General features: G+C 43.3%; 1 protein-coding gene across 4 annotated transcripts in view; it reads left to right on the forward strand.

The window, feature by feature from the left end:
* UNC5D (unc-5 netrin receptor D) overlaps positions 1 to 26,953 on the forward strand; it is a 1,559,947-nt gene that overhangs the window by 1,449,112 nt on the left and 83,882 nt on the right. For 3 of the 4 annotated variants that reach the window (XM_069617969.1, XM_069617972.1, XM_069617970.1), the window contains one exon: positions 25,178 to 25,342. The exons of the other annotated variant lie outside the window; for it this stretch is intronic. In XM_069617969.1, coding sequence (XP_069474070.1) covers positions 25,178 to 25,342 — 165 coding nt within the window. The remainder of the gene's footprint in view (positions 1 to 25,177; positions 25,343 to 26,953) is intronic. 4 annotated transcript variants of the gene reach the window in all.

The following is a 26,953-nucleotide window of genomic DNA, read 5'->3' on the forward strand; positions in this document are numbered from 1 at the left end:
TGCTCTCTGACATTCATCATTCCACGGCAAAGGCATCACATCATCCTTTTTTGTCAATGCCACCATTGGCTTCGCAATCAATGCAAAGTTTACAATCCACTGCCGGCAATAAGAAGCCATGCCTATTATAGCTCTGACCCCTTTTTGTGTTTTTGGAATAGGCATACCAGAAATACTTTCTATCCTCTCTGGCGTCAGTCTTCTCCCTTCTCTCGAAAGTAGGTAGCCCAAGTAAGCCACCTCCTTTCGAGAATATTGGAATTTCTTTAAGCTTGCTTTATGGCCATGTGCTGCTAGGTGTGTTAATAGTAAAACAGTGCTCTTTTTACAAATCTCCTCTGTATCAGCAGCGATCAATAGGTCATCTATATACAGTAACAATACACAACCTGCCAGTAATTCGAGCATATCTAGCTGTTCTTTCAATTCTCTGCTGTAAATACTCGGACTCTCTGTGTAGCCCTGTGGAATGCGCGTGAATGTAAATGATCGGCCTCCTAACGTGAAGGCGAACAGATATCTACTTTCCTTGTGTACTGGAATGCTGAAGAAAGCATTTTTCAAATCAATCACACTAAAGTACTCTGCCGAGGCAGGAATCATTGTCACAATTGTGGGGACGTCTGGAACCAATGGGAATTGAGGGTCTACTACTTTGTTTAATGCACGCAGATCAATTATGAAACAATATGGTACCTCATTACCTCCTTTCTTATACACCGGAAGAATGGGACTGTTACATGTACTGCCTGTAATCTCTTCAATCACCCCCAATTTTACCAAATCTGAAACAATGCTTTTCAATCCTTTCTCTCCTTCTGCTGAAATGTTGTACTGTGGAATACGCGGTAATGTTACTCGTTCTTTTAGAACAATTTTTACTGGCTCTATCGTCAAGCATCCCACATCATTGTCATTCATCACCCATATACAAGTTGGCACGTCACTCAATTCTCCTGGCAAAGGATTGGACAAAAATCCAGATACTGTTTCATTCTGTGGCAAAATTGTCAAGAACACTCCATCTGGTGTACAGTGGATAACTACACTCAGTTTTTTCAATAGATCTAATCCCAAAAGATTTTCCCCACAATTTTCTGTTAAGAAACCTTGACAATATTCAGTGAATGGACCTAACATCACTGCTACTGGTTGGGACACTGGATTTATTACTGGGGTACCTGTGAACCCTACTGAAATATTTCTTTGCCCTGACAGTGGTATTTCTGGAACCGAGTGGTGGTCTATCGAGCACTTCTGTGCCCCCGTATCTACGAGAAAGCTATGCTCTCTATCGCCGACTTTCATTTCTACGTAGGGCCCTTTTTGATCCACGGGAATAGGCACTGGTTCTGACCCCTGTCTTGGGCTGTCCTATTGAGGAAACAACACATCATCCGATGTGTAATCGCTGCAGTTATTATAGTACGCATTTGATTGGGTGTCAAAAATGTTCCCGCCCCTTCCTCTATTTCCATTTTGTGTGTTCTGATGGCTCTGATTCTGGGTAAAAGCAGTTTGATTCTGAGCTTGGTTCTGATTTTGGGTACCATTTCCTTGGCTATTTTGGTGCTGCTGCATGTTATTTCTATTTTGCCCATTTGTTCCTGGATGCCCTCTATGCTGTCTTCTCTGGCCATACCCATTTCTATTTTGTAAATGTGGGCATTGCGCTCGCCAGTGACCTTCCTTCTGCAGTGTGCACACTGATTTAGTCCCAGAGGCCCTCCATGCATGTTTGAATTACCTCTGCCTTGTGCGTTTCCTCTTCCTCTATTGTGTCCCGCCACTTGCTGGAGTAGCACTCTTGTTTTCAAATTCATCCTATCCTTCACCTCTTTCTCTTTCTCGGTGTTCACTCTGTTCTCATAATATTGGGCCATATGTAATACTTCGCTCAAAGTTTTCGCTTGCCATGCACTTTCTGATGTCATTATTAGGTTTTGAATTGGAAGTATTAACCCTCTCACATACTTATCGACAAGTAGTCTATTTCCTGCTTCTGTGCTTACATCCTGTCCACTAAAATCTGTAAATACTTCCTCAAAACTATTAAAATAATCTGTAGCTAACTCATTGTTGCCCTGAATGCATGCAGTCAATTTGTCCCATTGAATTATTTTTTCTGGAATAATTTCTTTCAATCTTTGTATTATCCGTGCTGGCAATGCTGCCATATTTGCCCCCGGTTTTCCTCCCGCTTCTCGCTCCTTAACCTCCACTACTAAATTCGCCCAAGTGGCGCCATAGGCCGTTTCGTCATCCACTTTTCTTATTTGCTTCCATATGTCTGCTGGCAGAACTACTTGGAATATTAGATCTATATCATCCATAGTGAACATGGACGATCTCAAATAGGACTCTATTTCCTTATAGAATCCTGCCAGATTCTTTCTTATATCAGGAATCGTCTGTTTTATGCTATTTACTTCTTGTCTGGAGAAGGGGACATGCACATATTGGGCTGTATAATGTGATTCTGTTACCCGCGCTGGTGTGGTACCTGTAGCAGGAATCTCTACCTTTGGTACAACAGTAGGTGGGACGTCTCTCATGGGAAATACCGTACTCACTGTTCCTCCTCCTTCTCTCATATGCAATAATATTCCCAAATCAAGTGATAAGGCTGTTTCTTCTGTTCCACATTCTAATGCTCTCTTGTATAATGCCATCAATTCAGGGGTGCTAGCTTTCTTCTCATTTATATCTTTGTCTATCAAATATTCAACCATTGTCTGCAGTGCTTTTGTTTTCATTGGCAAAGGATATTCATCAAATATCTCATGTATTTCCATTGTGGGGATACTAGTATCTGAAATCCATTTTAACGCCTCTCGTATACATACTTTTAGTTTATCACTTGTCTGTCTTGACGACAGCAAAAATCACCGCTGTATATATGGTACCGCTGCTTCCTTCCCATCTCTCTTAATATCTTTACTCCTATACCCCGGTGTGGCAAACATTTCAGCATATTCATCAAGTTCATTCTTAAATTCAAAAAGTCGGTCCACATGCTCCCTTATTTCTTCATCTCTCTCTCTATAACGTGCTAATGCATTAAAATCCAACAACTGTTGCAGCGGTAGCCTTCCAATTAACTGTTTCCATCTCGCCGTTAAATATTCCCCCATGCATTCCAACAATACCTGTCTTTCATTGCTCCTCCTGAAATCATACATTGAAGCTAGCATTGACGTCTCATCATTCCCGTTTGTATACATCTCTGCCTGTTCTTGCAGCTCTCATTTTTTCTCCTTGCTGATTGCACTACGGGTCACTCTCGCACATCCACTTTTTCCGGCCCCCTCTCTCGTTTCAATTAGTTCAAGTTCAATTATAGGAGGGACAGATAGGACAGAAACACTCTCTTGGGAAGAAGGTGCAGATGGGACAACGGGAACGGGAAGTGACTGTTGCGGCATTGGCTGGCTAATGGGAGGCTCTGATTGTGTGGTCTGTGGCTGTGCTGGGATTTGATCAGTAGGGAGGGGCTGAGCAACTGGAGGGGGCTGAGCAATAGTCACTGACACTGTCTTTTTAGTCTCTCCCCTTGGGCCTCGCTTTGTATCAGTCAATATTTTATTCATCAATTCATCTGATGAATGCAACTCTCGTTGTGGGTATACTTTTTCTATACTCAACTAATCGCGTCTATTTGATTTTCTCAAACTATCATTCCACTCCTCCTCTTTTTCTTTCACTCTTTCTGCTTTCAACTTATGCCTATGCGCATGTTTCTCTCTACTTCTACAACGAAGCATAGCTTCCCTCCTCCAGTCCCTAAGGATATCAAATGCTGCAGGGCGTGTTTTCTTTTTCATCAACACCTTCTCCAAGTTATCTATTCTGGTAATCTCAAAACTCCCATGATTCGGCCACTGAAGATCTTCCTGTTTTCTGGTTTGCCTATGCCAAGTCTCACAAAACATTATAGCCCCTACACCATATTTCACATACATCTCATATGCCGGCGACCCCACGGGTGGCGCGACCGGCCAGTTTCCAAAGATTGTCTACCGCAGCGGAAAAATCCTGCTAAAGTGGACAATACCCCAGGCATGTTTTAACCTTACCCTCGGCTAATCAACCTTACGCTGGGTGTTTGATTTTGCAAAATCAACTCTCAACCAATATCAGGATTACTTTGAATCCGGGCACGACTCACCTGATCAGTCAAGTCGTCTCTCAAGATGCAATTCGTCCGTATACTGACGCAACCAATGACGTCGTGTCTGCGTATCTTGGCTCACTCTGCCTTGTTTGGGACCCTCGCCTCCTTGTTCTCTGGCTGGGCACGTCGATCAGGGATCAGTTGTGTGCAGATCTGCAAAGGAGTCTCATCCCTTTCACAGGGGTGCCCTGAACATCTCTTGATCCCGGCTCGATCGTCCCGTCCTCGCCGTTCTCTCCGCCTTCCTTATTTTTCAACATACACAATGGAACAAGTGGGGGAGGGTCCCTATTCGGGCGCCATCTTGAAGGGGCCCCTAGGGGACCCTCGCATATGGAAACAAGGCACAATTACTACACAAGAACTGATATGCCAGACACAAGTTTGCATTTCCAAAAGCTAGGGTTTATTGCAAAGCAAATAGTCTCAGTTGGCCAACTGGGTCCAACGCCCCACGACGTGTGTTTCCAGACCTTGGCGGACGCAAGAGAGTGAGAATCGTACAACAGTTACATGTATACAAAGCAAACATCTTACTATCAGTAGTGACACATCCAATACCGCCCCTAATACATTTCCTTTGAATTGGGCACGATGATTGACAATGGTGACGAGTATGACAACTTCATACATTTTTTAACAATATTTTGCAATTTCATGAGCCTGTTGACACAATTCTTTGTTATAAGAACACACTGCTTCTGTTCTCTGCAAGCAAGCTGCATGCAGGGGAGAGACACATTCCAGGCCTTGCTTTCTCCTAGTTTCTATTTGTGTACTGGGGGTCAACTTGCTCTCCAGGGCTCTACAGGGCTCAGGAAAGGGGGGCTGCAAAGAAGAGCATAATTCAAGCCATTTAATGTTCACTTCTAAAATGTCTACTGTATTAACGAGACTAGTTGGCACCTGTGTACTGATTAGAATGCCTCGCTGCTTACTTCCAAGGATTTGTGAGGGAGGAGATCAGGCATTTCTGTCTGAGTTGATGCGTTATGTTTCAACAAGTCTCTCGCAACCTTGCACTTTACATGAACAATGATGTACTAGTGGAGCAGAATAAGTTTTCAGCAAAGCAGTTTTAACAGAAAGCAAAAGGCAAACGTTAGAAAACAAAATGGCGATTTCAGTCACTTCAAAATGGCCGCACTTTAGTCAAGTTTATGGCTATATATTTCTAATACTAAACACATGAGTCGGTTGGTCTTCGGCCAACAAAGTACATTGCCTTATGATTGAGGGGTGTCTACTTTTTCTGGACTGACAACTCCGGCACTTGGAATACAGCGTTAATACCGCCAGACTGAGTACCAGAGACGGCAATTGCATTTGCTGGTATCCCGGCAGATTTACGGTCAGGATACCGGCAACCTCATAATGAGGCCCTATGCCTGGCAAAGTGAATGTAGAGAGATCAAAGGACTGGCAAAGTAAATGTGACAGTGAGTACTGGCAAAGTGAATGCTAGCAAGGTAAACACATACATTCGAAAGTTATACAGAAAGATAGTCTGATAAGCAAAACGATGGACAAGTTGGCTTCTCCAGGAAATTTGGAAACAACACTTACGAGGATGTTTTAATGAATTTAAAAATGTAGTTGCAGATTCTGAGTTCCTCCTTTAAGAATCTAATGGCCCTGTTTGTTTATTTGGAAAACACCATTATTCAGGAATATATTTCTAAATTTCACATATTGTGTAACTCTGCACAGGCATAATGCATGTATTGCATATATTGCCCTTGAGTAGTAATATAAATATGGGGGCCAGTTCACAAATAGGTGTACCTGACTTACCCCTGTGAAGAAAGGCCATCAGGAAAGGTTGTGAAAGTCCTATTTTGTTTCTATTAATAATACATTGATATGGGTAATACATCCCAGAATGGCTAGTCTTCTGCAGGCCTCTCTTTCCTTTAATTTAACTTCTTGCCAACAGCATAGTATATATCTGTACTCTGCTGCATCAGTCTCCTGAGTTGCAGTTCCTGTTATCCAGTCATACATAGTAGGTGTAGGGGTCACAGGTGTACTCTTTGACAGTTGCTCTGACAGTAGAGTTGATGTAGACAGTGCCTGCATTTAAATATGCATCTCTGATCCAAAATCATAAATAATGATGATAAACTGTTTGCCTGCTGGCAGGATAATTTAGACAAAGAAACCAATCTTGCATGTTGGTATGGTGGCTGGTAGGTCACATAATTATTAAAGACCTGCATCTGATTTGTAATGTGCACATGTCAACTCTGTGAGCCTAGGCCAGCAGGGATGGGTTGTGTGTCAGACTGACTGGATCTACTCACAATTAGAGCAATGGGCAGCAAGACTGTGCCTCTCTTTTGATCCTTTGTGAGTTTGTGTAACATCTCTCTCCAGCAGAGTAGCTCCCACCAAGAAGAGCCCTGCAAATAGTCTTCAAAAGGTCACCCCTTAAATGAAAGGGTCAGCCTGACACCAGCGTGATGCATACTAACGGGCCTTTGAAGTGCAAGCTTATGTAAGGGGTAGGTTTATACATTTAGGCAAGGCAGTTTTCTGTTGGATTTTCTTTCCTTCCTATCTCCTGCACAAGCAAAGCACTTAGGGTATCTTGTCAAAAGACAAAATGCACGTTTTACCTTAATAGGGATTATAACCCTTCAAGAAGGCTTGCTTTTGTCCAATCCTGGATGTCGTTTTGCCTTTACAAGGACAGGTCTCCACTCCTTCCTTGATTCATTTTGGACCTTCAAGAATTCAATAATTATTTGTTTTGACTCCTATGGGAGAGAAGTCCTATCCAGGTCCTCCCATTTTCAGGTGAAGACAGGTGCTCCAAGGCAGTGACATTCTCTACTCCATATCCATGACCATGCCCCATGGGGGTCAACTGCTTTTGGAGCAGGTCCTTCCACTCCCTGCCCGCTGCACTGGTGCACATGCCCCTTACTGGAGGTAATAGACTACAGTAGGTACTAGCATGACAATTCCAGGTTGGGAGTGAAGAAAACAAGGACAAATCTTGTCCCTGTGCCCCTGCATTGGTGCTCACGGCCACTGAAGAAACAAAGCAGCTGGCCTCTTGCATTCAACATTGTTGAACCACATTGAACCATTGGTAACCTTCGAACCTCCGGGACTCACATTGCTACCTTTGAAGCTTCTTCGAACCTCTTTGAATTGCTGTTAATGCTCCTCAAACTAGCCAACCACTGCACCACGCCAGCTGACTGTGTTGCTTTCTCCAACTGGAACAAGAAGGTCACCACTGTGGAAGTCTTTGAACCACCACATCTCAAACCGCTCCTCAAACCGCAGGATCTTTGTCATCGATCTTAGCTCAAACATCAAACTGACCCTGGATGCCCAATCAATGCCCATCATTTGCATCTGCATCCAACCGCAAGTAGCTACATCTCAATCATAACCGCTGCCAGGTCCATGTTTGCATCACTGCAACTCACCACCTTCGAACATGGTTTGACCCACCTGCATCAATAAAAAGCCAGATTTGACGCAGCTGAATGACCACAAACTGAGAACGGGATCACTGCAACACCCACGCCCCTTTGTTCCACTATCGGGAACCTAGAGACTGATAATCCACCCATTCAAATCTTTTCTCAAACAGGCATTTCCGTGTTTGTAACATTGCTGTGACATATATGCCTGTCAGGTCAGCTCCATAACCCAGTGTGCTTGCTTTTTTTGCATTCTACAAGGATGGGTTTTGTTAGTATTTTTTTATAGTACGGTCCATGCATATGGTTCTCTTTAATTAAAGTATACATCATTCTATAGACTATCAATTGGACTTGTTCTGCTATTGCTGTTTTAGTTGGTACTCTTATCACATCCACTCCCCTTGACCCAAGATACCATAAAAGGAGATATTCATTTCGACTGTGCCCGTTTCATATTTATGACCAGCATCACCGTTTTGTCGAGGTGTGAGGGCTGAGTTGACAGTTCATCCTCTACTCATTCTTGCACACCTGCATCCCAACCCTTCGCTTGAGAGGCCGGAGCACTGTTTGATTATATTTCTGTCTAGTAATGAGGAGTACGGCAGAATTACTCCTAGTGCTGCATCCAGCTCCCTCTTCCGCTTCATGCTCAGTGACCAGGTTGTTTGGAAACTAAGGGCCTGATTCACAGACACGTTTTTATATGCCACACTCCCAGCGGAAAACGCTCTGTGAATCAGGGCCTAAAGGTTTATCCGTTACCAGTGTTCTGCTTGGAAGGTTCTGTCCGCGGGATTCTGCTGCTTGGCCCTGTAAGTGTACAAAAAGAAGTAGTGCAACTATGTTCCCTGCTGGCCTGCACCCACTCCCCACAAACCCCATCACCCCCACCCCACACACACACAATACAAACCCCCAAACACTTGCACCTGCTGTTTAAGGGAGCGTTCCGTGAAGTGCACTGAAAGTGCAAGCTGCAACGTCTTCCTACACTTTTATTTTAAAACTAAACTATTCCGGAACGCTTTCTTTTTAAAATAAAAGTATAGGAGCTGTAAAACGTGATTTTAAAAAGTAGAGGAGCACAGCTCTGGACCGCTCCCGCCCTCTTCGCCCAGTGGCCCTGGTGGCTTTCGGCAAAGGCCCTTCTTTCGGTTCTCGGCCACTTTCTCTCTAGCTAATCTCTTTGCGAGCTCTTACCTTAGCATGGAGGGGGGGAGGGGCATCAATGCAATGTAACTTCTTTGTGTTTCAGGCATCACGTCATCAGTCATGAATGCATGTATGGATGTAAACTAAGACATGTATATGTTACAAATAAGTAGGTCAGAAATGTTTGGGAATCACCAAACCAGTAATGGAGTATGCATGCCACTATATCTCTCACGCATGGACGATGCAGCATTGTCATTTAGTCTTCAAGGCCTACATCGGGCCGGCTGAAGATGTTAGAGGCCCTGTGTGACCCATTTTTACAATGACGTTTGGGACACCCTTGTCTTCAGCTGGGAAAGCCTGTCCGAATCAGCAGTGGGGTACGTACATTATAACCAAAATGTGTCCAATTGCAAATGGGTGATTTCCCTGGTTTTATCATTGAGGTTGCACAGCATGATTGCCACCTTGTACTTCATTAATGGTAACGCATATTCACTGCACCACACAGCAGGAAGAAAAATATTTGTTATAAGTTAACAACTTTTAAAGAGGACTGACTGGGGAAAGCAACTTCACATTTCATGTTACACAGCCTTTTTAGTTTGTTAAGGCTGGTGCTCCCTTATGCAGTACGTACATATCATCAGATCCAACTTGAGGCTTATTGCTATAGAGACATCTAAGGTAAAGTCATGTAGCGAGGACGTGAATAACTGCAGATTAATATGGGGCAGGTTAATTAGCCTCTGCACAGCAGAACAAAGGAAGACGTCCAGCGAGTAACACACTGTGACATGCCTACTTAGAAAGCTATTAAGCTTCCATCTATCATAGTCTTGCAGAGGCCCCACATGTGTGGCGGCCCTTTCCAATTGAAACGGTTGAAAGGCCCTAATGTTGTGCCGGGCCCACATCACATAAACTATTTTTTCTCTCTCCTTCAGACCATCACTATTTTATGCATAGCGGACATCGTCTTTAATGCAGCACATGAGATTCCGATTATTGCCTTTACTGCTTCTCCGCTAGAAGGGCCTCTGCTCTGTGTTTTAGCGGGCTCCATTCCAGGCCGCCTCTCCAAAGCGAACGTAGGGGAGCGATTAAAAAAGGCAGCCATACCCACGAACATTTCCCTCTGTTAATCTTTATGGTTTATCGTGGCTTGCACGCTTAATGCAATGCTGGTGCCAGGCCCCTAAGTAGCTATTTATTTTTTGGCTCTGAAAAATACTTTATTGTCCATTTTAGTACAAGAGAAAGATGACAAGGCTCAGTGCTGCAGTCCTGTTTTTATTTAGCCATCTCGCTTTTTTTTTTTTACAATATTCCACCGGTGGGCTGAAAAACGCCTCCGCGGTCGGTGAAAAAATTCTGCTACAGAGAAGATGTAAATAGGAAAATACGGGGAAATTTAAGACAGAAGCCAGCAATCACTAATTAATAATGCATTAATTCTTCAACCCCGAATACACAAGACCATGTACATGTGCCGAAAACACAGAATTAAATGGTTGAAGCTGAAAAGGACATACATTTTTAATAGGCCAAATCAAAGAAGTTAAGCAGACAGTGGTAATACATTCTGTAGCACAAGTTTGGGGCTCAACAGTGCACGGAGCAATGGGAGGAACCATAGGTGAGATATAGGTGCATAACATGAGGGCCATATCCAGGTGACTTTACATAACATGTGTGTTGGGGGGTTGCTCGTGTGTGTCTGTAAATGTGCTTTTCCAACCCCCAATACAATTCAAATACAAACAAATCATATATTTGCATTAGACACCTGGCTCCGATCTTAGAAATAAACATCAATGACATTTGTGATGTCATCTTTGATGTCCTGGGTGTTAGTTTTAGCAGTGCACGGTGGTGGCGCGAGTTATGGTTGCTTAGGTTGAATTTCTGAGGTTTTTAGGTTTTACTTGTAACCATGTCCCTTCAACAATGGTTTTTCATTGAATTTCATAGGTTTTTATTAGTGCAACTTAACTATAACCTCCCTTTCACAAAGTGTTTTCAGTGAATTTCATAGGTTTTTACCAGTGCACCCTTAATTTCCTACAACTTACTAATATCATACTTATCCCAATATGACATTTTTTTTTCCAATACGTTTTTATTAACAGTTTTCAAAGAAACACAAAACAATTAGTGCTAACAGAAACTCCCCTTTGACAAACGTCCCCCCTCCAGATTCTACAGGTTCGCCAACAGCTCAAATTCAAAAGATGAGTTAAATACTCAATTCCCATCAATACAGTCCAGTAGCCCAGGGAAAGTTTTAAGCCAGAGACACCAAGCGGGGTCCAAACAACAAAAAAACCTAGAAAAGCAACATTATATAAGGCCTCACAGGTCCGATTCGTCTTGAGGGTGAACAATACCCAGTAGTTCCATAGTCTTGGGGCACCAGGTGCGATTGTTGTCCAATTTACAAAGTTTAAAATCAAAACTCTTCTTCTAGCATCATTTTTAACACTTCTGTACACTTTTGCAAATTTTTAGGGTTTGTCGACGTCCGCTAACATCTGATGTAATCGCAGACTTTCCAGACAGTGTCACATGATTAGGCGCGTGGCACGATGACGTGTCCGTGAATGCGTCTGTAATTTACGGACAGTTTGGAAATACGTTTCCTGGGATGAAGGCCATTAGCATCCCAGGTTGCCAAAGCAGTAACCGGGATAATAAATAAAAGGATGTTTCTTCCTACAGTGGGACGCGCATGGCGTCCCGCTATAGGAAGGAAAATCCTCTTCCAAGATGGCCACCATGTACGGAGCCCCTCTTCCTTTTTCATGGCAGCCTTCAGGAGGTGAAGAGAAGGACCGAATAGGGGTGGGGGGTAAAAAATGTAATAAAAAATGGGACAGAGAGTGGTGGGGAAGATGGCAACAGGGAGAGCCGGCGATCAGGTGGCTTGGAACACAGGCTTGTACCGGGGGTTCAAGCCTGCATTCCTAGCCACCTGATTGGCTGGCTCCCCCACCCAGGCTGCTAATGGAAAATTGTACGCTAGACAAAAATATAAAAGGACAGAAACAGTTTTCTGTCCCAAATATTTTTCTCTAGCATAACACAAGGACCATAATCAATGGACCTTCATAACGATACACTGTCTCCACTGTCCCCTTTCCAGGCCATGGATCAATAAAAGACTCGGATGGCACGTACACACCATCGCACAGGGCAGCCCTTCTACCCTTTTTCATTTTATATTTATAAAACTCCCTCAATGCCTGCTTTCAAACAGTCACAGATCCATCCACCGATTATGGTCCTTATGATACAGAAAAAATATTGGGACAGAAAATTGTTTCTGTCCATCCACCAATCACTTCCAAAAATGGTACATAAAACCCTATGGCCATATTAAGCTTCCACACACCAAATGCCACTTAACAATCTTCTACAAATCTTTTGTATCTGCATTTCCCTTACTTATACAAACAAATTGTACACAATGCTCCTATAAATGTGCATATGCATTGTGCCCTGAGAGAAGTGCTTAAATAGAAGAGGCAGTACGAATGGGGATACAAAGGTGGGACGTCACTGGCTAACTACTGGAGCAGAGGAGTGCCAAGAGTGGGATGCATCTTAACCGTAACATCCCTTTAAAATAGTGTTTTCCTGTCAAATTTAATAGGTTTTAATGGCGTTACATCACTGTATATAAGTTATTAATAATTCCTCTCATCATATATATGAAAGAACTATCAACCCCCTTTAAAAAACATATTTTTTGCAACACATAATTATCAGCACCAGATGCAGGGGATGGAAATCATTGTTCAATTGTCTATAGCATAAGGCTCCACCATGACCCCAGCCAAACCAAACTCTCCCTATTATTCACTGCACCTACCCTGCATCCTCAGTGTTGACTATAACCTAATCATGTTACCAATGGCCAGAGCTCATGATATGCAGCCATGGCCAGTCTCCAAATCCACGGGGCATAGGCTTCGGCTATGTCACATTCCCCAGTAAGCAAATCAGAGTACACATCTGCGTTTGCTGCATGCCAGGTCAACTACACACACATCAAATGTATATCACTAGTTTTTCTACTTTCATTCTTAGACTTTTGAAAAATAAAACACAAAACATATTTTCCAAAAACATGCTGTAAGATCCTTGCTAGTGCTTGTCGTGCAGGTTTGTTGTTATCTAGTCCACCACTTCAGGCTGTAACGACAAGCAACATATTTTTTTTCCCATTCAAACCTACCGATTCAGCCATGCCACATGCACCAATGACCACATTGCAGTACGCATTTCTCCTTGCTAAGACACCAATGTTATATCAGTCTGTTATGTACTTAGATTTTACACTTTTGAAAAAAAATAAAACACAGGACATATTTGCAAAACCATGCTTTCAAGTCCTCCTCGTGCAAATTGCTGCAATCCCATCCAGAAATTCAACCTGTACCCACAAGCAAATTTTTGTTTCCCATTCAAACCTATCCTAATTTTGAAAATCTTTACCACATAGCCGGTCCCTGGTGGCCATGCCCACTTTAACCACATTGCTGGTCCCTCGTGGTATATCAATATTTCTTATACCTACATTATAACACTTTTTCAAAAAATAAAATGTTGACACATTTGCAAAAGCATGCTTTCAGGTCCTTACACGAGTTTGCTGCAAATCTGCACATGTTTTATTTTTCAAAAGTGTCAAAATATGTGTACATACAGTAGTCATATGCCTTAGCCCACACTTGACAAAATCCTTTCAGACTTTGCACAATCATTGAATGTTAGTTCTATGATCGTTCTGAAAACTTTTGTCCACATTCGTAAAACAGCAAACGTATTATAAGAAATCTAAACATTTCGAGACCCCCTCTAATCTTGCCACCTGTGGCAGAATCCCACCAAACATTGCAAAAACATTCATATCTAGGTCTACAATCGTTTTGCAAACTGATGTGCAGATTTGTCAAATGGCACCACATTTATAAGCCTTTGCAATATTTGGGGAGCCCCCTCTCATTTTGTTCCCTCTTGACAAAACAGCACCACCCTTTGCAGAATCATTAAGAGTCAGGTCTAGAATGCAATACCAATATTTCATGCAGTTTCATTGACTGGCGCCAAAGTTATAAGCCATCCACAATCTGATTTTCTCCAACCCTGTATTGCACAAATAAGCAAAGATGTCCCAGAACATCTCTGATGTTCGCGGACATCACAGGACTGCCCTGGGCTGTTTGCGAATATTAGAGAAGAAACACGCCTGTTTTTTTTTGCTGTTAATGGCCACACCGGCCACTGTCCGCAAATACAACATGTCAGGTGTTTCCTAACAAATATGACGCACCTCACGTTATTCCCCGATCAGTCAGCTGGCGTGTCTGATATCCGCAGACATCACGTCGTCCTCTGGGCCAAACAGAGGCCTGTCCTTGAACCGGACAGGGAAATGAGTCTGCGGAACGCAGAACCCAGATATCACTATTTCTTTTTTAACTGCTTTATGGTCATTTAAAAAAATGTAAAAAAAAACTATAAGACAGATTTACGCCAAATTTACAAAAGCACACTTTTGGGACCAAGCCGCTGCTCCTGCCACAAATTTTGTGAACATTTGTCCAGGGTTTGGGCTGTAGGCATGACCAATTTATTTTCCATTGCATCTATGGGACAAACCACACATTTTGGGACCCCCCCTGTAACATTGCTTCCCCTTGACAAAACCTCACCAAACATTGCAGAATCAATCTGACGGGGCCATATGCTATTTTTGCAAAGGCTTGTAAGGATCCGTCCAGGGGGGTCAAAGTTATAAGCCATCCATAAAGTGCTCTTCCTATGGGTTGAGCAACTTAACCATAACTACAGGGCCACTACTGCAGGCTCTGTACAATAGCACTAGATGGAAGGGGCACACTCTAGTTCCCTGCACAATTAACCTCAACAGCTACTGATGTTCTCCTCTGACCGGTTTCTGTCCTTATCATCAGGGAGGCAGTCTCAGTTGCAGCAAAGAGCCAGTGCAGGTGTAATCAATCAATGTTGATTCTGCTGCAATGAATTATGTTAGCTGTAGTCATTAGGCTTGCAGGGAACCTGCTTACTCCCAGACTCCCACAGTGGGGAGGGAGGGACGTAGCCCACATTGTGGCACTCCAAAGCCAGGCATATAGCACCTTGGTGCAACACCCTATAGGACCCTGGAGCTTCCACCCTCCAGAGCACATTAAACATAAACAGCACTGTATGGAAGGGGCACACGCTGGTTCCCTGCACAGTTCACCTCCACAGATACTGATGTTCTCCTCTGACAGGTTTTTGTGCTTATTACATCATCATGGGTGCGGTCTCGCAGCAAATAACCAGTGCAGATGTCATCAATCAATGTTGATTCTGCTGCAAGGAATTATAGTAACTGTAGTCATTAGGTTTGCATGGAACCTGCTCACTCCCAAACACCCACAGTGGGGGAGGGAGGGTAGTAGCCTACAGAGTGACAATCCAAAGCCAGGCATGTAGCACCTTTGTGCAGCACCCATAGGACCCTGGAGCTTCCACCCTCTAGAGTACCTTAAACATAAACAGATACTGGTGTTCTCCTTAGACCGGTTTCTGTGGTTATCACATCATCAGGGAGGCAGTCTCACTTACAGCAAAGAGCCAATGGAGGGGTAAACAATCAATGTTGATTTTGCTTCAAGGAATTATGGTAGCTGTAGTCATTAGGTTTGCAGGGAACCTGCTCACTCCCAAATACCCACAGGGCGGGAGGGAAGGGAGTAGCCTACGGTGTGGCACTCCAAATCCAGGCATGTATCGCCTTGGTGCAGCACTCTATAGGACCCAGGAGATTCCACCCTCCAGAGTACCTTAAGCATACACAGTACTGGATGGAAGGGGTGCACTCTGTTTCCCTGCAATATTCACCTCCACAGCTACTGATGTTCTCCTCTGACCTTTTTCTATGCTTACACGTCATCAGTGAGGCAGTCTCAGTTGCAGCAAAGAACCAGTGCAGGTGTAATCAATCAATGTTGATTCTGGTGCAAGGAATTATAGTAGCTGTATCCATTAGGTTTGCAGGGAAACTGCTCACTCTCAAACACCCACAGTGGGGGAGGGAGGGGAGTGGCCCACAGTGTGACAATCCAAAGCCAGGCATATATCACCTTGGTGCAGCACCTAATAGGACCCTGGAGCTTGCACCCTGCAGAGTACCTTAAACATAAACAACAATGGATGGAAGTGGTGCACTCTGGTTCCATGCACAATTCACCTCCACTGATACTGGTGTTCTTTTCTGACCAGTTTCTGTGCTTATCGCATCATCAAGGAGGCAGTCTCACTTGCAGCAAAGAGCCACTGCAGGTGTAATCAATCACTGCTGATTCTGCTGCAAGGAATTGTCATAGCTGTAGTCTTTGGGTTTTCAGGGAACATGCTCACTCCCAAACACCCACTGTGAAACAACAATGTAAAACAGACATTAGAGTTAAGTTGCTCTAATTAAAAAGAAACCTATTAAATGCATTGAAAACACTCTGTTAAAGGGAAGTTAAGGTTACAAGTAAAACAGAAAAACCCCAGAAATGTGCCAGTTATGGTAAGCTAAGCAAACTTAACTTGCACCAGCACTTGGGCCATGGCAACGAGGGACCGGAAATGGGGTTAAAATGTGCATGGCCACTTAGGACCAGCTATGTGGTCAAGTTTTTCAAAATCAGAATAGGTTTAATGGGAAACAAAATTGGCTGGCTTGTGGTTACAACCTGACGTGTTGGACAGGTTTGCAGCAACATTCATGAGGAGTATCAGCAAGGACCTCAAAGCATGGTTTTGCAATCTCTCCTATGTTTTATTTTTCCAAAGTGTGAAAATGTAAGTACAAAAAATAGTAATATAACATTGGTGCCTGGACAGTAGACCGGCTTTTTGTAAGGACAAATGCCTACTCTGATTTACTTATTGGGTCATGCGGCATGGCCGAGGTCCTAGGTTTAAATGGGAAATACAAATCTGTTTGTGGCTGCAGCCCTGAGTGCTCGAGAGTATTGCAGCAAAGTGCGGGAGGAGCATCAGCAAGGACCTGAAAGCATGCTTCTGCAAATCTGTCCTGTGTTTTACTTTTTTTAAAGTGTCAAAAAGAAAGTAAAAAAAATAGTGATATAACTTTGCTCGCTGGGTAGTGGGTCTGGCCCTCTGCAAGGACAAATGTGTACTCTAATTTGCATATTGGGGAATGTGGCATGGAGACTGGCCATGGCTGCAAGCCATGGGCACTAGCCATTGGTCACATTATGAGGGTAGAGTGGAAACTGAACTGGGATAGATGGTAGGTGCAGCGGATAACAGGGTGCTTTGGTGGGGCTGGGGTCATGGTCGAGCCACATGCCCCAGGCATATCAACCATGACTTGCATCCCCAGCATACACTGCTGATAATGACACACTTCAATTTGCATTGCAAAAAATGTGTTTCTTAAAGAAGGCTTACAGTTCTATCACATACGCTAAAAGAGTGATGATTAATAATTTATATACAGTCATGTAATATCAAGAAACATAAAAACCTTTTCCATGAGGTGTGATATATAGATTTGTGCATCAGCTGTTGAAGTGGTTTATCATGCAAATGAGGAAAGGTATTTGCACTGTCCATGCTTTCTGAATGTGTTAGTACTGTAATGCATACAGCAGAATAAACCATATTTTATAAACATAATTGCCGGCAATGAAAACATATGTGTTTACTTGTAAAATGTACTGTAGGACATTGGATTTGATTCGGAAAGTATTGGTTGATTTTGTGCTGTTCTTCAATCAAATATTGCAATTCCCTGCTGGGACGAATTGCAAAGCAATGCCCTCTTGGAAAGTTGGATTCTCAAAAACATTCGCAGATACATCGGGCCTCGTTACAACCCAGGCAGTAAGTTCCCTACTTTACCACCATGGTGTAAACTCTGTTTACACCATGGTGGATGGCGGATTTACCGCCCCATTCCAAGGTGAGTGGGGCGGTAAATCCCCATTCCCCATTTACCCTTCCCCATTCCCATTTTTGCCCCATAGGGCATAATGGGAGTGGGGAAGGCGCTAATTACGGCACAGTAAATTACGGTGCCGTAATTAGCACCAAGGCGGGTTAGCGCCTTGGATTTTAACGCCTGCTGAAAGCAGGCGTTAAAATGGTAATCAGGCGTTAAGGGTTAACGGCGCCAACGGCGCTGTTAAACCCTTAACGCCTGGGTTGTAATGAGGCCCATCATGTTAGAAGCCCAAAAGCCAGACACGTCAAATGTAACAGTATGGAAAATTGGATAATTTTGCTTTCACCAATTTTGTGAAATTGGACATTATATTTTGCCAATTCTTGTGCAAATTATCAACATTGCAAAAATAAAATAACAAATTAGAAGCACGGTTAAATTCCACTAATTAAAACCTATCCAATTCCGGGTTCCATGTGATTATCTCGCCTGTTATGGACTGCCTCGGGCTCAATCAAACGTACTTTGCAAATTCTGTATTTTTCTGTGGTGTAGCCTGGTTTGATATGAGAACAAATCCAGGATAAGCTAGTAAACTACTTTCTTGAGTTCATAGCACACTTCAGACATCTTTGTGTAACCTGCTGTTTACAGGTTCTAATCCTGAAAACATAGCTCACTAGAAGCCAGTAGACAGCAGCGCATAACCCATCGTTCTGAAATTGCAATGCCAATGCGATGGTGCAATGGTATATGGCCCCACTGTAAAGATGTGTTTGTCATTAAATGGCATGCACCCAGATCTTTGTCAAGCCTTAAAGGGATGGATGCTTGGGTTGGACCAGATAAGATTTGAATCTGGGATCTGTAGAAAACATACACCTGTTACCTCAAAAATTACATATATAAGCAATGGAACCAATCTCCTTCTCGAAATATGTCTTTAGTCAAAGAGATAATTAGTGGGTTTTCTATGATAAAATCACAATCACTGGATCAAACTGTCTTATCCGGAGAGGGCTTTGTGTGCAGCAGAACCATGCTCACTAATTTTTGTAGCATTCACCCACGCGTTATCTTCAGGCATAGGGTTAGATGGATTATCAATCATGATCCTATTAATCCACTATATTGTTTGTAATTGGAACTAACCCTGCTTATGGCCATCCCCCTAGATTCCCTCACCTTCAGAAACGGGTGCTTCTTCCCACCATCTGCATGTATTTATTACTCTGATCCTACACTACAAGGTGGATCCTTGTGACTCAGTGGAGCCTACCCACTGGAATAACTGAAATGCCACGATAAAGAGCATCCCTGCTACGGCCTAGGCACATTAAATGTCTAACCTCCAATATCAGCCACATTTGAGATGCCTACTCGTTTGCAGAATTCTCGACTCTGACCTCTGTTTGCGGCTTTCCTACCTCTGAATTCCTCCTCTCTGCTCAAATTACTGCATCAATGTTAAAGATTATTGTCAATCGGCACTTACATAGTTTTGAATTTGTTTATTTTTTTTTGCACTACACAAAGATTAATAAAATATTATGTTATGTTAAAGGTTCTTGTACTGTGCACTTTTGCCACGTGCTTTGGTCTCTTGGCGCTCTTGCGGATCTGCAATAGGAGGGGTTAGGGGTTTGTTATTGGGGTTGAGAGGAAGAAGAGCAAGATAGCTTTGATGTGTTGTTGGCAGCTTCAGTTCAGAGAATCCGGTCTCTGAGCGTTGGTATAAAATAAAGAGAATGATGACATAAATAGATGGAAAAGAGCAGAAGGAAACAGGACCAAGAGAATCTATAACAGGAAGAAAATCAATTGATGAACCAGAAGAAACAAGCATGTTTGAAAGTCAAGCAATAATTTGAAATCTGCAGGTAAAATATCAAGCCACATGACCATGTAAAGTTAAAAGACAAAAGCAACGGTTGAAGGCCAACTCTAAAAGTCTAAATTACAAAAAGGATGTTTGTGCATCTGTGTGTGTACAAATATGGCTACAACCTGGCTTATGTAATGTCCTTACCAATTCTGCCTCAAGGTGCCTCACTTCAACTCCATCCTTATGAACCTATTTAGTTGGTGCAACATTGCAAGTGAGGTGGCTTTGCAGAAGTATTCCGAGCAGTTTGTCAGAGGGGAAATGTTCACAGATCTGGGTGAAGTGGATATCTTCCTCCAGGTGTTCTGCCATTTCTCATAGGTATGTCATTGGCTCTTGTATGTATGGGCACGGCGTTATCATGGCAAAGTTGGCATGTTGTCAAATAACAAATTCTGCCCATCATATCTCATGTGGGTTCTTGCTCCCATTTATTGCTTTATTGCACATGTTTTGCTGTATGGTGATGCTGTTTGTGGAAAACAATGTTCAGTGTGGTTCGGCAATTGCCTTAAGTACATACAAACCAGCGGAATTTTCCTCCCCACCACCCTTCCAGCACTATCTGAAATGTCATCAGACCAAGTATGATAGTCGCTTGTTTTGTTCCTCCCCTCCCTTTCTGCACCCCTCTCCCTCACCTTTTGTTTTTCTCCGGCTCTACCAGAAATGTCGTCAGGCCAAGTACTGTAGTCACCTGTTTCCATTTCCTTCCCACTCTCCCCCTCCCTTCCTTATCTATGTCTTAGTTCTTGCACTATCTGAAATGTCGTCAGGCCGAGTACGATAGTTAATTACACATCCTTACTGTTCATGGCCTGTAAGAATGTGGTTGTATTTTCCCTTGTTTCCTCCCTTGCCTTGGAGCGCTTTGAAACACATTGTGTGTAGGAGCTATATAAATAAACGATCATATCATACCATATATGAACCTCGCAAATTAATGGATCGAGGGTATTCTGCAACTGAAAGCTTAACAGGGAATCTGCATTAGCTATCAGAATAGAAGGGGGCATACCTGTCCCCTTAAATGTATTAAATTGGCATATGACCAGATGCCAATATTAAGTGATAGCTCACTATTCAATGTTGCTCTTCTCTTGGTGAACGGTCGCTTTTAAGTCATGGAGGGTTGCAGCAACAACACCAGTGCTAATGCTGGTGTGATAGGTCTGAGGTTACTTAACCCCTCCACTCATCATGATGGAAAGATCAATAACTGCCAGGATCATGTGTTAAATACTATACTAAAATGGACCCCATTGCAACACAACAGCAGTGTTAAGATGGTGGCAAATAATTGAAAATCGTAAAATTTTATTAATGGGCTAAAAGATACCCATCAAACAGTGATGACACTATACACCATGCCTGAATAATAGCCCTACAAATGTTGGATTTCATCAACGTATCTCACCAAATCACAAAGAGTCAATCATTAAACCCCAGATCAAAATGTACCCCTTGGACCACACCATTTAAAAACACTACCGTCCTATTTCTGGGTTTTCCTGGCCCTCATAGAGTCTTGAGAAAATGGTGACCTTCAAATTACAGAATCGTGTGGACAGATATACCATTTATGATCTTATGGAATTGGCATCCTGCCCAAAACATAGGACTGGATCGACCTTGTGACCTTGTCTTCTCTATGTGAAGACATCTTGTTGAATGCTAACAAGGGCTGCTTATGACTGTTGGTGATGTTGGACCTCTGAGCAGTGGATATTAGCAACTTTACCTCATAATAACGTGAGTCATGCTTGAGCGAACCCTCAACGGTTTCTGATCTTTCCGAATGAAAAGAGTCCAGCATGAAAGATGATGTCCTTTCTGACATTTTCCACCCAGATTGATTGAGGTTTCTCCCAGGGGTCACCATTGTAACACTTCCAGGATGATTGAGGTTTCCCCCAGGGATCACCATTGCAACCACTTTCATTTAATATTTTGCTTTGATGGCTCCCTTTCAGAATTTGGACTGAAGATGGCTTTAAGGACACTGTTGCTAAAGAAGGTTTAACTTTCGTATTTAAATTGGATGAACCAGGTGAGTGCTTGGATAAGGACAATTCCCAACGGTTTTGAACTGAACCCACCTTAAGAAAAGGTGATGTTGCTAGGGTCTACACACCTGCTCAGTGACCACCCCATCATTCCCCCTTCAAATTACTTAGATGAGATGTAGAACCTAGCTGTCATTTTATAAGATGGCTATTAATCATCCAGTGGGGGAAGTGATGAGAATCTCCTTGCAGGAGTGCTGCAACTTCACCGGCTTTGATTGTGTCACCCAAGGAATGAGCATCAAAATGTGACTGGAGCCTCTGGAAATTCCCAGCTCAATTAAACACAGAAGTTTGGTAATTTGTAATTCCATCTCACAACTACCTTATCTGCGATGGGTTGGAAATTCATCCGTGTGCCTCATCTGCAGGCTGCCGAAGCCCCATTGCAGTAATGGTTTAAAGCCGCCTCCCCATTGGTTGATTGTAGTGTCTAGAGTGCAGTTTAAAATCGTATGCATACTATTCTAGTGCCTTGAAGGATTTGCTTGTGAATGCTTGGCAAAGGGAATTGTCATTGCGACCCCTGCTGCCTTTGAAATTTCAGAGAATCAATTCTCTGACCTCTTCTTGTGACGCTTTTAATAACCATGTGTTTTGTTAAATTAGGAGATCCTAATGTTTGCTGCATTTCTTTTTAATGTAATCCTTGCACCTGGATGCAGTTCAATCTTCCTGATTATTTATTTATTTGAATTCTTATATATTGTGCATGCACGCCCTGCAGGCCTCAGTGCGCACCATTGTGCTGCAAAATGTGTCAAATACACTGGGGGTCATTACAAGTTAGGCAGTAAGGGGTTAACGGCACTGGTAAAGGTACCGGAGCCGTCAACCCCTTACCGCCTAATTACGTGTTCTGCTCGCAGGACCCGCTAAGGCTGCCTGGTAAAACCAGGCGTCCTTAGCGGGTCCCACGAGCAGACCAGGGTTCTAATAACGGGCACGTTGTTAGCACCCTCCTCATTCGCATTGAGCCCTGTGGGGGCTCGAATGGGAATGGGGATGTACCGGGTCTGGGTTGCTTAAATGAGGAATTACCCAGCCCTCCAAGGTCGGAATGGCCCGGTAATTCCTCATTCAAGGAACCCGGACATGGTACCCGGTAAGGGGGTATCCATGCCACTAATAGCACCATGGTTACCCCCTACCTCGTAATGACCCACACTAGGCCTCATTACGAGGTAGGTGGTAAGGGATTACTGGCACCGGTAAGGACACCGGTGCCGGTAATCCCTTACCACCCTATTCCGAGGTCCCTTAGCGGGTCCCTTCCTTAACGCCTGGTCTGACCAGGTGTTAAGGATGGGAACCGTTAAGGGACTTCAGAGCTAATAAGGGTACCTCAAATTGCAGTACCGTTATTAGCTCCATCCCCATTGCCATTGAGCCCTATGGGGGCTCGAATGGGGAATGGTTCCTGGAATGGGGACTTACCGGGTCCTCCAAGATTGGAATGACCCCGTAAGTCCCTATTTCGGGAACCCAGACTCGGAATGTGGTAAGGGGGTAGCCATGGTGCTAATAGCACCATGGCTACCTCCTACCTCGTAATGAGGCCCTGTGTTATATAATGTTATACTAGGAGACAAACCATACTTACAAAGGCACTATTTACATTTAGGGGGATGTTGCATCAGGGATGACATGGAAAAAGCCAACATTCGTGGACACCTCTCCTCTCAGCACCTAGATTGTCACAGGCACACCCTGACCAATTACACACACGTACAGACAACAAAAAGAAATTGGCACGGGACTCTTTCCAACAATGCTCCCACTTACACATGTGTTCAAACCCTCTATATCAGAGAGCCTCGAGCTCAAATGTGAAGAAGGTTTTTTCATGCTGTCAATTCTGAAGCTGCCCAAACTAAACAACCAGAATTATGAGGTGAAACGCAGACATTCAAACAATGAGTTAGCGAGAAATTGAGCTACTGAAATCACAATTACGGGTTCTTTATACCCTCGAGGGGTACTCTAGTACAGAGGTCTGCATTCTGTGGCTCAGTAGTGGTTTTGGGCTACAACCCCCAAGATCCATTACCATTGACTTTGCTGACTTGGGCCCATGGGAGTTGTAGTACAAAACATCTGGCGTGCCAAAGGTTGCAGACCTCTGCTTTAGCCAGACACTGCTTTTATCCATATTATTAAATTGAACTGCCATATATTTCATCGTATTGTCTCATAGGTGACCAATTGTGGGAGAACAGCCATCACACAACACAAAACACATTGGATTGAACCAATGTGTATGCAAAACCCTGACAAAGAGCTTCTTGATCCAAGAAAAATATTGCATTGTGTATTTTGTGCAACCAGACACATGAGGAGTTAGAAACCATGTTGGTGAAACTATCTAGATTGCTTTAATGATCAGAATCACACTCCCAAAGCCACCACCCTGCTACAAAGGATTTCACTATTGCATGCCCTAAAGCCGAGTTCTGCCCACCAGTCACCTACATCACACCTTAGAAGAAACATGCCAGCTATGTGTTCAACATCACCCAGAGCAATATGTCTACATGGCAATGCATCTTGCAATGTGGTCCAATAACTCTTTGCCCAAGCAATGGATTTATTCCCATAACATGACCGTGGTCGAATGTTGAAACCCAGGCTGTTTTGAATATCACCAGTGTGGACATTGTAACATAGTACCACAAATACCAGTCTGTTCTATCACTATTTGCATACGGCTAATGGTAATATGGAAGGCAACCTACATCTGAATTACCCCATGTAATTGGCATTATATTAACTCAAACTTCTATGTACTTAAAGAAATCCAAATGTTCCTAATTTGTTTTAAAATGGATTTCCATATTCATTATGATTACCATTGTACAATGGTAATCATGTTTCTATGTGTAGCTGTGATATGACTAAGCAGCAAATTAATTTATTGATTTTGTGGTGGTGGAACCAGCATTGGTGGCTGCACTGTGGTCCATGACACTTCCTGTTTTCAGGACTCACCACTTTCAGAGAATGGGGTTGGCATATGTGTGAGGTCCAGGGCATGATTTAGCGGGGGTGCGATGGAGACAATGAGACTTACCGTACTTCCGTCGCCTAGCCCTTAAGAATGTGGTTCCAGCCCACCTGGTCCTCTTTCCTTGTCGCACCCACATGAGGAAAAAGATTGTTGCTGCAAATCTTCATACGATGTTCATAGACAAGCACACATGTCAATATTAACGACTCAATCAAATAACACAGCAAGAACGCATTGAACACTGTTCACGATTATTTTTCATACAAGTGGCCTCTGCTTCCTTGATGTGATGGCTTCGAAAGCCAAATGAATCTATTGCCTTTGTTTGTTGCATGTCAAGGCTGTGCCAGTGGCTGATTACAAATGCTAGGCAACTGCTGTGAAAAGGCATTGAGGAAATCGTGTATTCTTTTGCTTGATCGTGACGGTGTAAATTGTATGCTCACTCGTCTCCTTCCCCACAGGAAGTTCCTTTTTCCCGCGTGTGGGCCAGTAACCAGCAGCCTCTGCAGTGTGCCTTCTCCCTGGAGCGCTACACCCCCGCCACCACGCAGCTGTCCTGCAAGATCTGCGTTCGGCAGGTGAAAGGCCATGAGCAAATCCTGCAAGTCCAGACGTCCATTTTGGAGGTAGTGTTCTCAGCAAGGCTCACTTTTGAAGCTGGTGTGTCATGAATAATTTAGCGTGCAGCAAAAATCGATGTGTTTACCACACAATGGCCCTCATTACAAGTGAGCCGGTCCGGAATGAAGGTCTAGCTCACTTTGAGTCTGTCGGTAGGCGATGAGAACTACCGGCAGGCCTGACCTGCCTGTAATTCAGGCCCCTGCTGGCAGATAAATCACTGAGGCAAAGGCCCCGTTAACAACCGTGCCAGTGCTTCAGTGTTCCCATTCCCATGGAGTCGTATGGGAGTCAACGGGAATGGGAACTTGCTGTTTCCACCGCCGCCTGCAATATCCCGATATTACTGGGATATCGGGCGGCAGAAACGGTAAATCGAGGTTGCTGGCTCCCTACCTCGTAATAAGTCCCAAGCGTCAAATCCCAGAAGCTGAGCTATATAAGATCAACTAACATTAAATGATATAACAGTAGCCGATTTCCGGCTTTCGTTAGAGCATTTACAGTGGCTAGAGTGGGTGACAGAGGCCAGACTGCATCATCATGCAGCCAAACATCGAAAATCCCCATTAACAAAGGCTCTGGGTTAGTATTGCTGGTTTAAGTCATTGCAGCAATATGACCAGAAGGTGTACAACTCCAAACTGGATTTTGGATGACTTAACATCATTATCTAAAATAGGCACACAAAAATTTGCCAGTTTCCGGACATTTTAATTAAGCGTAACCATCTGAGTTAACATAACAAATTAATTGTTAACAGAAATTCACATTTGATGACCCTGCCCTTTGAAAGTGATTTAAGATACATGAACTGATCTGGACAAATCTGGTTCACACAAAGAAGATGTGTTTTAAATATGAAGTGGACAGACGCAAATGAGAAAGGTAAACTATAATACATTCTTAGCTAGGAAACTGGTAACAACTGTTTATATAATTCTAGAATTTACTTATATGTTAACGCACATGTTCATACCATGTAGCACAACAAACTCAGCATGTAGAATTCGAGTGGCACCTGGCATTTGACCAAATCGTCCGCATGGCCATTGACCTTCAAGTCTTAACACTGTGTTAGAATATCTCCAAGCTATCCACTAAGTTCTCTCACTTTGTTTCCAAGCAGGACCATGTCCTAACAGGAAAACATGTTAAAACAAATAGTCCAAGGAAGAATATTGTTTACATGCGTTAGGTGTTTGTATACATGTTTTGTTGTTCTTTTCTTTTTTTATGTGCCATTTTACTACCCCTGAGTATGAAGATCACATGAGTGTCTTTAAGGTCAAGCCTGCTTAATCCTCAGTCGGTAAGGGAAGTACTTAACTTCAAGTGCAAACGCTCTATTGATCAGGAGTGGCTGCACAGCAGATGTGAGACTCTGTAGGAATGAAATTAATGTCTGCTGGGCAAGACGGTACAACTATGTGTATTATGTAACTGGCTTTGAACAGTGCACATTGACCATTTGCAAAACCTTGCACCACTGTTGACAGTCTGTGCTGTGTCTTTTGGAATGGCTCTAGGTTGTCTTCGAGACTGATGTTGGGTAGCGGAGGCGTGAGCGGTATGTTCTTTTGACTCGAGGTTGGATGATTTGGATGTTGGAGATT

Source organism: Ambystoma mexicanum, chromosome 10 (genome assembly GCF_040938575.1).
Source record: "Ambystoma mexicanum isolate Mex_15411 chromosome 10, UKY_AmexF1_1, whole genome shotgun sequence".
In the NCBI taxonomy this organism is placed as follows: domain Eukaryota; kingdom Metazoa; phylum Chordata; class Amphibia; order Caudata; family Ambystomatidae; genus Ambystoma; species Ambystoma mexicanum.